The sequence below is a fragment of the Panthera pardus genome, unplaced genomic scaffold, assembly GCF_024362965.1.
Source record: "Panthera pardus isolate Hobbes unplaced genomic scaffold, ASM2436296v1 HiC_scaffold_21, whole genome shotgun sequence".
NCBI lineage: Eukaryota > Metazoa > Chordata > Mammalia > Carnivora > Felidae > Panthera > Panthera pardus.
Genome location: NW_026526777.1, coordinates 41,619,240 through 41,636,758, shown reverse-complemented (window position 1 = coordinate 41,636,758; position 17,519 = coordinate 41,619,240). Strand labels below are relative to the sequence as shown.

General features: G+C 38.8%; 1 protein-coding gene across 1 annotated transcript in view; it reads right to left on the bottom strand.

The window, feature by feature from the left end:
* XPR1 (xenotropic and polytropic retrovirus receptor 1) overlaps nt 1–16,602 on the bottom strand; it is a 218,594-nt gene extending 201,992 nt beyond the window's left edge. The window contains exon 1 of the mRNA XM_019428051.2: nt 16,335–16,602. Coding sequence (XP_019283596.1) covers nt 16,335–16,403 — 69 coding nt within the window. The 5' untranslated portion in view covers nt 16,404–16,602. The remainder of the gene's footprint in view (nt 1–16,334) is intronic.
* Nucleotides 16,603–17,519: the final 917 nt, after the last annotated feature.

Here is a 17,519-nt window from a genome sequence, read left to right as displayed (position 1 = left end):
AGAGAGAAGGAGAGAGAGGGCAAGGGGGGCAGGGCAAAAAAAGAGAGAGAGAGAATCCCAAGCTGGCTCCATGCTGTCAGCGCAGAGCCCCATGCAGGGTTCAATCTCACAAACCCTGAGATCATGACCTGACTGACAAGAGCCAGATACCTAACCAAGTGAGCCACCCAGGCACCCCATCAAGCAATGGATTCTATAAGTCCAGCTACCATCATTTGGTTTCCAAGAAATTTCATGACACTTAAAGAGAGTCTTCTTAAATTAAGTACTAACACCCTAAAATGTCCGTTGAATAAATGAGTAAAAGTTACTTCAGTGGCTTATTTTTAATAATGATAGAAATTAACAGCTCTACTTTACTGAAGAGTATCTTCTATAGATCAGGCTCTTGCTGGTACTTTCATATATTATTACATATAATTCTCACAATAACCTTGAAAGGTAGGTACTATCCTCATATTACACACAAGAAAACTGAGGTTCAGAGAAAAAACTTTGTAAAGGCCTCACAGACAATAAATGAGGGAAATGCAATTAAGCCAAAAATTTAGATAAAATTAAAGCTACTTTCTCTACTGTCTTCATATATGAACAGATTTCATAAATCCTCAAAGAACATTTTGCTTTATCCTACTTGGTCCTCAAAGTTATTTTCCTCACTCTGTTAGTAGCCAAATTTCTTTTTTTTTTAATATTAATTATAATCTATTGTCAAATTGGTTTCCATACAACACCCAGTGCTCATCACAACAGGTGCCCTCCTCAATGCCCATCACCTACTTTCCCCTCTTCCCCACCCCCCATCAATCCTCAGTTTGTTCTCAGTATTTAAGAGTCTCTTATGGTTTTCCTCCCTCCCTCTCTGTAACTTTTTCCCCCTTCCTCTCCCCCACGGTCTTCTGTTAAGTTTCTCAGGATCCACATACGAGTGAAAACATATGGTATGTCTTTCTCTGACTGACTTACTTCACTTATTCACTTAGCATAATACCCTCCAGTTCTGTCTACATTGCTACAAATGGCCAAATTTCATTCTTTCTCATTGCCAAGTAGTATTCTATTGTATATATAAACCACATCTTCTTTACCTATTTGTCAGTTGATGGACATTTAGGCTCTTTCCATAATTTAGTAGCCAAATTTCTCAAATGGTAAGTACATACAGGTTGTCTCAATGACTTTAACCTCTTAAAACCTGGAAGATAGTTTGCAAAACACAATTTATATTCAGAATCCACCAATAAGCTCCCTTTGTCACATCCAAAGCCTATTCTTTTTCTTTTTTAATGTTTATTTATTTTTGAGAGAGGAAGAGAGCAGGGGAGGGGCAGATAGAGAGGGAGATAAGAATCTGAAGCAGGCTCCAGGCTCTGAGCTGTCAGCACAGAGCCTGACGCAGGGCTCAATCTCTTGAACCACAAGATCCTGACCTGAGCAGAAGTCGGGCACTTTAACTGACTCAGCCACCCAGGCACCCCCCCAAGGCCTATTCTTAATTCTCATTCTTACTGACCTGTCCACAGAGCATATCACTGCTAATAACCCATTTATCTCTACATCTCCAGTCTTGTAACAATGTATTTTCCAAGACTTCCTCTGTTTGCATCTTTACTTTTTTGCCTTACATACTTTCCCTTAGTGAATTCTTTAATTACTATCTCAATTATAATAATCTTATCTCTTAATACCATTTTTCAAATCCTAGCTCCTTCTCTACACACAGACATCTCACACATGAAATCAGCATATTTAAGATCTAATTTCATGAGTTTACCATTCCCAAAGGTAGCTATCCTCTACCAGTTTCCCTAGGTTTAAAACTTTATATTGAATTCTTCCCTCCTTCACTCCTTATAAAATGAATATTGAGGCACCTACACAATAAATCACTGTGCTAAGCACTAGAAAGTGATGCATTAAAAAATGTTTAATAGTATTACTTTATGCCTACCAATGATATTTTTATTTAATTTCAAATATTAATGATAATAAAATGATCCAACTACTAAAATATTGTGTATGTTTGCAAATTTCACCATTTGTAAGGAGGTTGTTACTTTAATGGGATATTCTGTGTTTAGCATGGCAGGTTCACAAAATATGCATTAAATTATTATTAATAATCACTGATATCATTAAAAATTTTAAATCATTGTAATTAATGCTGGTTAAATAATGGTTTATTAATAAGTGTTCCTTACATAAAACCCACCATGTTAAATAATAGTCTCTAAAATGAAACAAAGGTTAAAGGAGAATTTCAAAATACTGCATTTGATCATTTCTTTCCCTAAAATATTTTTTTTCTCTAATACTGTATGTTTATAAATCAATTCTACTAAGGCTTCATAACAAGAGTGAAAGAAAAAAAAGTTACCAGCTTTCTTCCCAGTTTTTCTTCTATCCCAAAAACTAAAGAAACTGTCAAAAATGTTTAAATTAATCTTTTTATCTCAGCAATAACCATCAACAAGTAACAACAAAAACTTTGTGTTCTGTGAAATATCAGGCTTTTTTAAAAAGGTAAACTTCTTTCATCTTCCATTTATCCAATAAATGAATAAGCAATATCTAAGTTGTTTTTTCCCAGTTAGAGTTTCACTGATTCCCTTCCCCATGTTGTCTCAAGAATAAATAAATTAGAGGGCACTTGGATGGCCCAGTCAGTTGAGTGACCTGCTCTTGATTTCGGCTCAGGTCATGATCTCATCGTTGTGAGATTGAACCCCAGGTGGGACTCCGCACTGGACATGGAGCCTGCTTAAGATTCTTTCTCTCCCTCTGCCCCCCCCCCACAAATAAATACATAAATACATAAATAAATACATAAAAATTAAAAGAATAAAATCAACTAGGAAACTGCTCAACTGTTAGTTTCAAACCACTAGAGATAGATATGTAATAATGGCTAATATACATACAACACTTACTACACGTAGTATTATTACTTACCACACATATGTACTAAGTGCTTTCCAATTATTAATTCAGTTAATTTCATATGATCCTCTAAAGTAGGCACTATTATCATGTCCAATTTAAGGATGAGAATACTGTAACACGGAAAGGCTAAATGACTTGCCCAAGCTCACAGGATTATTATAATAACTTCAATTTCAGTGGTCTCTAAAGCAATGTACTTTCTAATTTCTCCATCTATCAAGAACAGAACTGTTCAAAGTCCATGATACTAACCAAACAAATTCTAGAGAAAACATTTTGCAGCCCTCTCTAGCAAATATCTAATGGCAGTATAATTTGAAGTACTTATATTTCAAAACTCCTATTTCAAACAAATATATTCAACTCAAAAAGAAAGGTTTATAAAAAGATGTATGAAATCTGTGATTAGAAGTGGTAACTAACCTGCTTATTAACACTTTTGTTATCTACTATTATAAAAACATTTGAAAAACAACAGAAAGATATATCTCAATATATCTCAATATATCTCACTGATCACATTTGAGTTTATTACCTAAAACTAAAAAAAGAACTAAATCTGCATTCACTGACTAAACAAAAGAATAAGAAAACACTAAATTGATATCAAAGTAATTTATTTCTAGAGCTCTAGCCACATTCTGTGGGGACAAACATGAACTTTTCTTATTTTCTGCATTCATTCTTCAACCATGCTCTTATAAATTTCTTTCTCAACCTTTAATGACATCCCAGATAGATCCCATGGCCTTTTGGCCACTTTCAGTAATTTAAAAAAGAAGTTGCTAGGGGCGCTTGGGTGGCTCATTCAGTTAGGCATCTGACTCTTGATTTCAGCTCAGGTCATGATCTTAGGGTCATGAGATCAAGCTTCATGCACAGAGCCCACTTAGAATTCTCTCTCTCCCTCTCTCTGCCCCTCCCACACTCGCTTACTGTCTCCCTTAAAAACAAAAATTAAAAAAATTAAAAAGTTGCTAAACATGGTAGACACTGCCAGATGCTTGATGTTGACAGGTATCTATTACTCTGCCTGACATATACACAGTAAGCATTAAGTAAAATTATATATCATTACTATCAAATTTTATCAAATCTAAGATGTAATATACACCATTAATAGTAATTAATAGTAATATACACCATTATTTTATGTGCTTCTAAAAATGAAAAATGTATCTGCAAATTAACCTACAACACAACATTAATTATAAGACATATCCTGATTTTGGTATTAAAATATGGGAAAAATACACACTAAAATTGATTAATTAAGCTACTATTCAAGCCCTCAATATTTTCAGCTATACTGTTTGGTTTTCCTGTCTTTGGTCTTATTCTCTCCAATACATCTTCCAAGATCTAAATTATACATTTCACTTTGCACTGATCCCTCTCCACTAACCTCTTCTTTAAAATCCTTGATGTTTCACACCCAGGAAGTGTTTAAACTCAGCAAGGTACTCATCCCTTCACCCCTTGATCCCTCCCAGTCCACCCTTCCAACCTCACTCCATTAGTTCTCCAACATATCCACTAAACCAGATTTCATTAATATGCTTAGATACTTCCACCTATTTATGCCTTTGCCTAGTATTATTCTGTCTGCCTAGATTACCCCCCATGTGGAGCCTGCTTGAGATTCTCTCTCCCTTTTTCTCTGCCCCTCCCCTGCTCATGCTCTCTCTCAAAAATTAAAAAAAAAATTAAATGTTTATACAGCAGTGATACGCCTCAGCAATGTACATTGGTGAGCAGGAAGCCAATATTCTTATCCCAGGCTCTTCTATCAGCTAGTTTCAAGACTCTGACCACATAATCTTGGCCTCTCTACCTCAATTTATTCATCTATAAAACAGAGAGGTTGAGAAGGTCTTTCTCAACTCTAAAACCAATTCTAGTATTAGAAATTAAATTTTCATTAAAAAACTGAAAAGAACTAAAAGTAGATATCCTCTAAAAACTCCCAACAATTCACTCAAGCTATTTGGTTATACTTAAGAATACACATGTGAATTTCACCTCAACTAAAAAAAAAAAAAAAATACAGCCTATAACTTAAATAATGTCTAATTTACAAGTGAACAGGGAATTTATTTCAAAACCACATAATTGTTCTTAGGTGGTTTTCTTACTATATGTAAAAAGGTTAAGGACCATTTTTAATATAAATATTAATATTTAACATTAATTCATTCATTAATTATTGATATAAATATCACAGATAACAGGAGTAATGGCTAAAATCAACAAAGCCATTTTCCAAGAAAACTTGAATTGGGCAAGCCCAGAGTGACAAATTTTAAGGCTCAGTTTATACAACATTAATACCATTGAGCTCTCTAGAGGAGAAATAATTTTTATAACAAATATATAGCTCTTACTATGTGCCAGGCATTGTTCTAAGCACTTTCTATATTTTAACTCCTTTAATCCTCCCAAAGACCTAGAACTACTATTATTATCCCTATTTTACAGATGAGGAAACTGAAGCACAGAGTGGTTAAGTGACTTGCCTGAGGTCTCTCATCTAGTAAACTGTGGAGCTGGAATATGAGCTAGGCAGTATGGTTTAGAGTTTGTTCTCTACGCATTTTGAACATACTAGCATACAAGGCAAAATAATAAGCAATAAAGTGAATCAGGGTAATTGTGTTAACTCAGCCACTAACCAAGTCATGTAACCCTGAATCACTTAACCTCTCTAAACCTCATTTCCCATTAAGTAAAAAAGGGAATTGGGCTAAATAATCTCAGAAATTCCTTACGGGGATAATTAACATTCCATGATCTATCATCTGGAAGCCAAATGCCACAACTGCAGCATACAACAGCTATGCCCACTTTATCTTCCTCTTTTTACTCTTATTACTAATATCTTATCTTTTTCTTATGGCCTCATCTTCATAAGGTCCTCTATTTACCAGCTGCCTATCTAATAATAGTTACCCTGATAATCTTGAGGAAAATATAAATTAACTCTGGCCTCCAGACCACACTCTACTACCTCCAAAACGTGCAGACTGAGACCTAGGACTGAAAATAGACCAGCCATTACTTTAGCAGATGCTCAAGAATAGGTCAGACCAGGGGCGCCTGGGTGGCTCAGTCGGTTAAGCGGCCGACTTCAGCTCAGGTCATGATCTCGCGGTCCGTGAGTTCAAGCCCCGCGTCGGGCTCTGTGCTGACAGCTCAGAGCCTGGAGCCTGCTTCCGATTCTGTGTCTCCCTCTCTCTGACCCTCCCCCGTTCATACTCTGTCCTCTCTCTGTCTCAAAAATAAATAAACGTTAAAAAGAATAGGTCAGACCACATCAAACTCTATATATGTATAAATAAAGGAACTTATTTATTTTTCCAAAGGTAGTAATAAGAATTAAAAGAAGGCTATCCACAATTAGCAGTATCAACATAATCAATTACTCAATGGCTCTAAGACTCAATTTCCCCAATCTATAAAACAGAGCTGACAACCTACCTTAATGGCTCGCTAATAAAGAGAAAATGTTTTTAAACTACTTAACATAGTGCCTAATACAGTAAGCACTCAAAAAATAACATCTGTTGTTACTTACAATTCCTGTATAAAAGCAAGAGCTCTAGGAGGGCCTGAGGGGCTCAGTCGGTTGAGTGTCCCACTCTTGATTTCGGCTCAGGACGTGATCCAAGGGTCATGGGATCAGGCCCTGTGTCAGACTCCACCATGCTTAAAATTTTTTCTCTCTCTCTCCCTTAGCCCCTCTCCCTCCCTCTCTCTCTCTCTCTCTCTCTCTCTCTCTCTCGAATAAAATTTTTTTAAAAAGCAAGAGTTCTAATGTATGACAGATTCAATTTCAAATCCTACTTGGTCTGCTACTTGCTAGGTATGTAGCCATGAACAAATGATTAATCTAAAATAAAAATAATAAATCATCTACCTTGCAAAATTGTGAAGATTAAATGAGATTATTCTATGTGAAGCAGCTGACACTGGGTTCCTAACTGCTCGATAAATGTCAATTCCATTCTCCTTAATGACAAGCAGACCACATATCACCTAATTCAATTCAAAGAAAAGAGAACGGAATTGGGAATCCCCAAGAAGCCAACTTTTTCCCCCCTTACATCCTTTGCAGTGGGGGAAATACCTGAGAATTCTCACCCAAGAGATTCCCTATTCCCCTACGTGCTTCCTAAAACTGGAGAACTTTTTCTCAGGCCATCTTTGAACCTTCTGAAAGGAGTCCTGTGTTCTAAGGCAGTAACTCTCAGAAACCCTTTCAGGGAGGGGTGCCTGGCTGGCTCATTCAGAAGACCATGCAACTCTTGCCTTGGGGTCATGAGTTTGAGCCCCATTATTAGGTGTAGAGATTGCTTAAGTAAATAAACTTAGAAAAATTTAAAAAAAAAAAAAAAGGGGGGGGTGCCTAGGTGTCTCCATCAGTTAAGCATCCAACTTTTGATTTCAGCTCAGGTCATGATCTCACACTGGTAAGATCAGCTCCGCACTGGGCGTGGAGCCTGCTTAAGATTCTCTCTCTCCCTCTCCCATGCCCCTCCCCTGCTCGTATGCTTGCACACATGCATTCTCTCTCTCTAAAAAGAAAAAAAGAAAAGAAAAAAAAAAGCAAAGAGAAAGAAAATGAGGAAGAAAGAGAGAGAAAGAGAGAGAGAAAGAAATAAAGGAAGGAAGGAAGGAAGGAAGGAAGGAAGGAAGGAAGGAAGGAAGGAAGGAACCCTTTCAGGAAGCTCAAAAGATCCAAATTCTTTTTTTAATAACACTACAAAACTTCACTTGTTTTTTTCATTCTCGTTCTTTCACAAGTAAACAGTGGAGTTTCCCAGAGGCTGCATGAAGTGTGATAACATGTCTCTAGTAGAAGGTGTGCTTGTTACACTCCTGTGTTTTAAGCATTTCTCAGTTTTAATTTCTAATACAACATGTATCAGTAGACACTAGAATCCTCAATAATTTTTAGGAGTTTCAAATGGTTCCAAGACCAAAAAGTTTAAGAACCACTGCTCTAAAGTACAGAAAAAGCCTACAAAGCACATGCATTACTCTGTGAATTACAACTTGACCAATTTAGCCTAAGTAAGTCACACAATAATCTAAAAACGTCCCACTTTACTGAATGATTACATTACAGCCCTTCAATTTTCAAAACAATCTCTTGTTCTCTCATCATTTATGAACAGACAGAACTATGTCTAAGGACTTATATCTCCACATTCCTAGTCCTCAGTCTTTGTAAATATTGCAGGTCACCCTCAATGAATAAGAGACTATATTTGCTTAATTAACATATTGTCCTCTTGTTACAGAGACGATGAAGTTGTAAGTTATGCTTACAGCAGGTTAATTATACTTTCCCCTGACCTCTAATAAATGAACAACTTTTTAAGAATTTTCTGATCAGCCCCTATAGACACCATACCTGCATGATGATGGGAATGGGTAACTAAATCTGTTCCTAGAAACAAATTAGATGGAAAGGTATAACAAAAAAAGTTTAAAAGTTCAAAAAGCTAAGGAGAAAGTCTCTTAGCCATTTACAAGTGACCCAAATTTATAACAATGTTCCAAGTCCTCAATCTGCAATCTTTCCTTTCTATACCATTTTTAATTCTGAAACACTGCGCTGACTGAAATACAAAGCCAAAACCAGAGGTGCCTGGGTGGTTCAGTTAAGCATCTGACTTTATCTAGGTCATAATCACATGGTCCCTGAGTTCAAGCCCCACATCAGGCTCTGTGCTGTCATGACAGCACAGAGACTGGAGCCTACTTCAGAGTCTGTGTCTCCCTCTCTCTCTGCCACCCCCCACCCCATTTGCTCACATTTGCACATGCCCTCTCTCAAAAAAAAATAAACAAACATTTAAAAATGAAACAAAAACAAAAAATACTATTGTTTTTTCTTTTTTTTTTTTTAAATATTTATCTACTGGGGGAGGGGGGGAGGTGCAGAGAGAGAGGCAGAAAGAGAAACCCAAGCAGGCTCCACACTGCCAGCACAGAGCCTAACTTGGAGCTCGATCTCATGAACTGTCAGATTGTGACCTAAGCCAAAATCAAGAGGGAGATGTTTAACAACAGAGCCACACAGGCACCCCATCTTTTCTATTTTTAAGATAATGAAAGAGCTTGAGTTTCAGGACAAATCTATCAGCCTACAGCAAATAGTAGAACCCCTATAAACAGCTGTTGGAATGAATGGATAATTTAAGGCATTTGTTCATGAGCTTTGTCTACCTGGCTTCTTTCAGCATTTACTAGGTAAAAGGAATACGTGAAAAGGCAAATACAACTGGGTAAGAACCCTAGTGAATTTTGACACTGCTCTCAATTGCAAAGACTAGTTCAATACCAGGCAATCCGCAAACCAGCTTTGGTTAAGCTGCACAACTTGAACAAAGTCTTCCAAACCTTTTTTAAATATCATATCACTATCAAAAACAAAAACAATAGCTTACTATGTACCTCCTCCAGTATATGTATATTTATTGATAAATTATATCCTACAACTGTGTACATAATAAAACAGAATTTTTTAAATAGTTTCTTTAAAAATTTTTTTTTTAAATATTCATTTATTTTTGAGAGAAAGAGAGACAGAGTGTGAGCAAGGGAGGGGCAGAGAGAGAGGGAGACACAGAATCTGAAACAGGCTCCAGGCTCTGAGCTGTCAGCAAAGAGCCTGACGCAGGGCTCGATCTCGGGAATGGCAAGATCATGACCTGAGCTGAAGGCAGACACTCAATCCACTGAGCCACCCAGGTGCCCCTAAATAGTTTCTAAAAGATGAGATAATGATAAACAAATTTTATCTTTCATTTATAAATAGTACAAAAATATTTTCAACCTAAGAGATTATCAATACTTTTAGAAAACAACATACCTGAAAAGCTTATTTTTAAAAATCTAACCTTAACATTTTGTGATATGGTATTTCAAAGGTCTAGCTTAAACTTCAGGAATTAGTTGATTATGAAACTTAATTATAATGGTTATAAATTGAAAAACAAACCACAGGGGCGCCTGGGTGGCGCAGTCGGTTAAGCGTCCGACTTCAGCCAGGTCATGATCTCGCGGTCCGTGAGTTCGAGCCCCGCGTCAGGCTCTGGGCTGATGGCTCGGAGCCTGGAGCCTGTTTCCGATTCTGTGTCTCCCTCTCTCTCTGCCCCTCCCCCGTTCATGCTCTGTCTCTCTCTGTCCCAAAAATAAATAAAAAATGTTGAAAAAAAAAAAAATTTTTAAAAAGAAAAACAAACCACAAAGGCTCAATATTCTTAACACATAATATATGTTTATGGTGAAGTTCACTATGGAAGACAGTGAACTTACTTCAGGTGTGCTTGTGTGGCTCAGCTGATCAAGTGTTGGACTCTTGGTTTCAGCTCAGGTCATGATCTCAGAGTTTGTGAGATTGAGCCCTGAGTCAGGCCCTGGACTGATAGTGTGGAGCCTGCTTGGGATTCTCTTTCTCTCCCTCTCTCTCTGTCCTTCCTGCGCTCTCTCTCTCTCTCTAAATAAAGTTTTGAAAAAAATCTTATTTCAAAGAATTATCCTAATTATTTTGAATTTGGGGGGGGGGGCAAACTTCTTGTCAGATCTATTAGAAGTATGATTGTTTTTGTCTGTAATTTGGCTTACCAAAAGCTAGTACTAGAAGTAGAATTGTCAGCTCTGCCACTTTTTTGTTCACATGTGCTTGCTTTAGTGGTATTACTGTTGAGGTTCTTTACGGAAGTCTTTTTTTTTTTTTTTTCAAGTTTATTTATTAACTTTGAGAGAGAGAGAGAGAGAGAGAGAGAGAGCAAGTAAGGTAGGGGCAGAAAGAAGAGGAAGAAAGAGGATCCCAAGCAAGCTCCAGGCTCTCAGCACAGAGCCAGATGCGGAGCTTAAACTCATGAACCATGAGATCACGATCTGAGCCAAAATCAAGAGTCAGAGGCTTAACCAACTGAGCTACCCAGGCACCCCTACAGGAGTCTTTTTAAGTCCTATCCATTTTATAAGAGTTAGTTTAGTCGAAACTAGGTAACATCTGTAAATTCTACACAACCATAAACTAGAATAATTGCTATTTGCTTAAAGTGAACACACAAGTAAGAAACCTATTAGCAATCTTTCTCTTTTTCTCAGAACACCTCCTAACAAGGCCATCAAACTCACCCATTTATTAAATATTAGTAAAATTTTGTCTTATGCATAAAAATGAATATAACTAACAGTTCTAGTATTATCTTCTCTTACTCAATGGGAGTTTTGGGTACTCTCCTTTGGGGGCCATGGCACGAATATACTTAAAACCCCTAGCCAGCACAACTCAGTCAGTCTCTCAAATGCTTTCCAGATTAGGACTGGATTTGAAGCCAGGACTAACTTTCCATGGTCACCCCAGGTCAAATAAGATTCTTAGGTTCTTATGATCTGGGCCTTCATCCAAAAGCTGATCCAAAACCAACCTTGAGGGATGGATGGACAAGTATAATCTTTCCAGGATACTCATCCTAACACACTTTATTATACAAATATAATAAAGAATAGTAATAGGTTCCTCTCTTATACAACATTCATTCACTCATTTAAGAAACATTGGTAAATGCCAGGCATCTTATGGACACAATCATTTACAAGTGTTATCTTAAATACACTATACCGTACTTTCATTTGCAGAAGTGCCCGAAAGAAAAAGTGGTTTGTGCCCCATCGGGTGGCCAAACTGGAAATTTCAAACAAGTTCTAGCAAGACAAGTTAACCCTAACTAATCAACATAATACCTTTGGGAAATTGAAGCCTGCAACACAAGTGTTCTCATGGGATAGTTCTATAAATGAAAATCACAATAATGTCAGGGCAATGTTTCCTTACAATTGAAGATAGGGATGTACCGTTTATGCAGAATCTTTCCTTTTCCAAATCCTGCAAAAAAATTAATCAATGACTATCCCTTTTATTTATTTAAGTTAAATAGGGGCGCCTGGGTGGCGCAGTCGGTTAAGCGTCCGACTTCAGCCAGGTCACGATCTCGCAGTCCGTGAGTTCGAGCCCCGCGTCAGGCTCTGGGCTGATAGCTCGGAGCCTGGAGCCTGTTTCCGACTCTGTGTTTCCCTCTCTCTCTGCCCCTCCCCCGTTCATGCTCTGTCTCTCTCTGTCCCAAAAGTAAATAAAAAACATTGGAAAAAAAAAAAAATATTTAAGTTAAATAAAAGTTTCAGTGGGTCAGTTTTCCACTCCCAAATTAAAATCTCATCAAAATTTTCTGAAAGAACTTTAATTTAATAATAGTCCTAAATTTGTTCTATCTTCTTCATATATCAAATATAATTAAGACATTAAAAAATATAGAAATTTAAAGCTAGATGGGTCCTCAGAAAATATAGCCCTGCGAGTTTAGAAACCATTAAGACCAGTTCTCTCACCTTACAAAGAACCTAAAGCCCAGAAAGAGGAAGTAATTTCATCAGGGTCACACATCTAGGGTGACCTGACTCCCAATGCTTACACATCTATGCTCAAGAGGCTAGCTATCTATATGTGATCCTAGACAGATGACTTAACCTCTCTGGACCTTTGTTTCTTTGTCTGAAAAAAAGAGGAAGTAGATAGTGTTCAAATTCCCCTGAAACTCTAAAATCCTGAAATTTAGATACCTCATTATTTTAGGAACCTACTCAACTCCAGTATACACTGAAAAAACCATTCCTAATTCCTGAGAAACCAAAGCAGCACAGGACCCTAGGGATGAAAACACAAGTCAGCAGCCGAAGGCACGAAATATATTTGCTTCTTTTGCTAATATTCTGTAAAATATTAACATGGCCATACTAGTCTATGTGGTTGAAACTGGTCTGTTAATTTTGATTAATCAATTACAGAGCTCTAAAATTGCAATCACTGATTCTCAATTTTTTTTAAAGTGCTCTTATAAAGATTTATTGATGTTCTATTTTCTATGCCAAGATTTACACTCAAATAGATTACTGGAAACAGGGATGGTTTCTGCTCATTTGTGTTTATTCTCTGTAAAAGCTATTCACAAGTGGATCAAACAGATTTTCTTTATATGGTTTCTTCTTATTGCTCTCTTTTATGCTTTATTATTCTGCCTACGAAGATTGAGTTTATGAACTCCACAATTTATTTCTGAATTAGAAATTCTAATAATTTTTAGGTTATTTATGAGTAATAACACTAATAACAATTTTAACATTCCAAAAAGCAAAAACCATTAAAAGTTAAATAAAAAACTATGGGGGCGCCTGAGCGGCTCAGTTGATTAAGCATCTGACTCTTGATCTTGACTCAGGTCATGATCTCACGGTTGTGAGTTCGAGCCCCACACTGGGCTCTGCACTGGCAGCAGGGAGCCTGCCTGCGATCCTCTCTCTCTCTCTCTCCCTCTCTCTCAAAATAAATAAACTTAAAAAAAAAAAAAAAAAAACCTATGAACAGGGTGCCTGAGTGGCTCAGTCAGTTGAGGGTCCCATTCTTGATTTTGGCTCAGGTCATGATCCAGCATCAGGTTCTGTGCTAAGAATGGAGATTTTCTAAGCTTAAGATTTTCTCTCTCTCTCTCTCCCTGTCCCTCTTCCTCTACCCCCCTCCCCACTGGCACACTGTCTCTCTTAAACAAACAAAAACCTATGAATCACAATGGACCTTGAAAAGCTCTCTGGCCCTATATATTCTTATCTTATGGAAAAGGAAAGAGCCCTGGAAAGATAAAAAGATTGTCCCCAGGGTCTCATAGCTAACATATACAATAACTAGCATTTATTGTGTGGCCATGTATACACAATAATACACATAATTATAGATGTAAAACAAAATTTTCAGTTTCTATCTAATGCTCTGCTTATCTCAAATAAAATTTAATGTAGTGAAATGACATAAAAACCAAAGAAGCTCAACAGTTCATCATGGTCCACAGCACTAGAAAGCACCCTAGTCTAGACATCAGAGGTAATACCCTAGAATTTCACCACTAGTGCTTGAAAAACAAATTCAAGTGTCTATTGCATGAACAGTGTTTCATGAGCATAATCTTCATATATCAGAAACTACGTGTTACTGCATTATAAGAAGATTCTTTTCTCCAGCAACAGCTAACATCTTTTAGGATGTCATTTTTCCCCAAAGTTTTTAAGTTGCCAAAATGCCCAGACTCTGAAAACTCTTATTTATGCCTCTTTAAATATTTTCAAAGGAACAGCACCAGCTCTTGAGAAACAATATAGCAACACAAATCCCAACCCTATAAAGAAATCTTTTTAATGGCTCCAATTCACAAAGAAAAGTGCTCCTTATTTAATTGTGCCTACCAAACAATGAGTTCATCTGGGACAGGAGTTAGGTAGTAGGGACTCTGCAGAATAAAATTTCAATTAGCCACAATAAATGAAATTTTTTTAACACCTTATAATTGCCCCAGGAAAGATAATGCAGTCACACATGTGCTCAGGAATTCTGTCCCTCTGTAACCAACCTAGAGTAACCCAATTGGGGTTAGTGTCCAAAGGGAGTATATGAATGAGGAGTCCCAGAATTACTGTGGTCACTCCAGCCACAAAGCTGACATTACAAATCAAGAGGTAATTGCATTTTCAAACTAAATCTTATGTTACCCCTTCCAGCCTCAGCTACTCCAAATTAATACAATTCTATGAAAGTGCTGTAATACTTAAAATTAATCACAGCATACAACTAGCCACTATTACTTTTGCCCAAATCGAGCATTCCATACATACTATATGACAAGTGTAAGATGTTGCTTCAGCATGCTTTTCCTATGCCTCTGTGAAGAACTGGCAGTGGTGCTGAAAATTACTACAAGATGAAAGACCAATGCCCTCCTTTCAATAAAAACCATCATCTGGACTCTAGCCAAGGTTTTAAAACTGACCGAGTGTTATTGGAAACAATAAATCAAAAACTCCACAGGCTGAAAAGCTAGTCCCTTATTTTATTCTTACAAAATGTAGCCACAAAACACTAAAGAAAATTAAGTGAAAGAAAGCATTAATAATTCTGGGTGTTTCATTTCTGGCAATAATCAAATACTGTATGTTACAAGGTGAATTTATTTTACAATCTTCAAGGTTCTGTTTACTTACACCTCTTTCCCTGTCTTCCCCAATTATTACAACTGCTTTATGAAAAATAAACTTGTGCTATTGCCTAAACATCCTATCACTGAACTTAAATAGACATAGACAACTAAAACATTTTAATTCATAAAATGTAGCTAACATATTTGAGTTCGTATTGATTTTATACTCTTTGTTCCTGCACATACATAGATGTAAATTCCTGGAGGTTACAGATAAGTCTTTCTTTCTCTATCCAGGAGCTGAATTGCCAGTTACTGAGAATAACCTATTGCAGTGCTTAAAAGCTCTTTAGGTATCTTGCCTTCTGAAAATATATATGGGTTCATTATCCTTACTCGTTCCTATATTAATGTAAGGTTCCTCATCAGTACCTACTGAATACCCTCCAAGCTGTTATCACAGCAATTAGGGGGGAAGGGGGCCATGATATCTACAATACATAGGTATGTTTTAAAAGTACATTGTTTACAATACAGTACTTTTCTCCCTGGCTAACAAAATTTTAGAAAAGAAAACCTGAAAAATGTAATTATTCTCTTCTCTTCCCTTCTTCCTCTTCCTCCTTCACTCCATTCCAAAACAACAGGACAGTCAAAACCAGAGATGTGATTACTTTGTATACTTCATGCAATCAGTAAAAAGACCGTCACCGTCTTATTATCAAAACAGAATAGATGATTACAATACGTTTGCATACAGTAACCACTGCATATGTGATATACATTTAAATCAAATTTCAACCCTGTTACAAAGCCTTTGTCAACAGTGGGCAAGTGGGGAAAAGCGGAAGGGCTCTGTGGAATGAAGAAAATCGCTAACGGGGCTTATCTCGGAAGAGGATTCCTTGGTGAGAGGTGAGCAGAGAGAAACAAAACCTAACCTTGGCGAGGGGGCGCTCGCCCAGGGTGGGGACGAGAGGTCAGAGTGAGTGGGGAGGAGGGGATTAGCGCGGAACCGCCGCGACCCCGGGCTGCCCTCCCACCACTACTCCCCCACCTGCGGCTCGCCCTCCCACCACTATTCCCCAGCCCCGGCGGAGCTGTGCCCTCCCTCCCGGCCCGCCGCCTGCATATCCGTTACCCCGGCGGCAGCGGGGCTGCGGGGGAGGGGAAGGTCAGCGGGGCCCAGAGCGGGGCAGCCGCGGCGGGGATGCCGCAGTGGCTCCCCGCGGCACCAGGTCAAAGTCCGCCCAGGCGCGGGGAGGCAGCAGGAGCGGAAGGCGGCAGCGGAGGTCTGCACTGGCGAGATGGTGGCCCCTCCGAGTCCTCCCACACCCCAGCTGCTGCCGGTACCTCATACTGGATGTACTGCTTCCTCCACTCGGGAGTGATGTGCGCGGAGAGGTGCTCGGCGAACTTCATCCTGCCGTTTCCCCCTCACTCCCACTCCGGTCCAGCAGTTACTGGCGGCGGCGGCGGCGGCAACAGCGACTCCGACTCCTCCCCACATGGGCCCCGGCGCGGCACGGCGCTGCGCTTCTCTCCTCCTCCGCCGCCGCCGAGGTCTCCTCAGAGCCGCCCTCCCGCCATCTTCCTCCTCCTCTCCATAGCCCCGCCCCGTCCCGCCCTCTAGACGTCATCGCCATGGTAACCGCCTACGCCGCACCAACGAAGAGGGAGGGATAGGGGGCGGGGTTTGGGGGGGGACATTCCTCGAGGCGCCTCCCCTTCTGGGCCGGACGTGCTGGAGGCACCTCCCCTGACCTCTTCCGTCTGACTCCCGTTGGCCTTACAGCTAGCGGCTCTCTACCGTCTGCCTGGAAAGCGGTAGTTTTGTTATTGCAATTAATATTAACACGTAGAAAAAATAATTCACACAAGACGTTTGTATTTGCAAAGAATTGTGCAGTTTTTCATTTTAATATTTGTTCTTCATAAAACTCTTAAGGATGGATCAACATTAATCCAAATTGAGTGAGTAAAACAGGCTAAATAGTTAAGGACCAAATGTATTTAAAAGAACTGTATTTTACATGCTCTAGGTGCTCAATAAATGCTTGTTGAATTTAATTACAGACGTCAGTGCCAAAAATTGCACGCTGCTTATGAATTGCAATGCAATTATCTAGTCCCAGGGCTACCAGAAAGGTCAATAACAACACCTGAACCCAAACCACTACTGGGGAGGGATGTAGCCAGAGAAGAGTACTACCTGGACCTGTGACTTCCTGGGAGTACTACCTGTACTTCCCTGTGACTCGGGATTCCGAGTGAGGTTGAAAGGAAAACCAATATTGGGAGGAAAGAGAATCCCCTAGGGGTACCGTGGCAACCTCACCCCCAGGAAGACCAGAAATGAATCAGCATGGAGCCTGAACTGTCCTAAGGAAGCATAGGGAATACAACGCTCACAGAGTTTGGAGCTCCTTTTGAGTGTGGGAGTGCTTGTCCTAGAGGATCTGATTTGGGACAGAAACCAAAGTTCTTCCCTGAGTGAAGAAGCCTTGGATAATAACAGCTAGCATTAATGAAGCACTC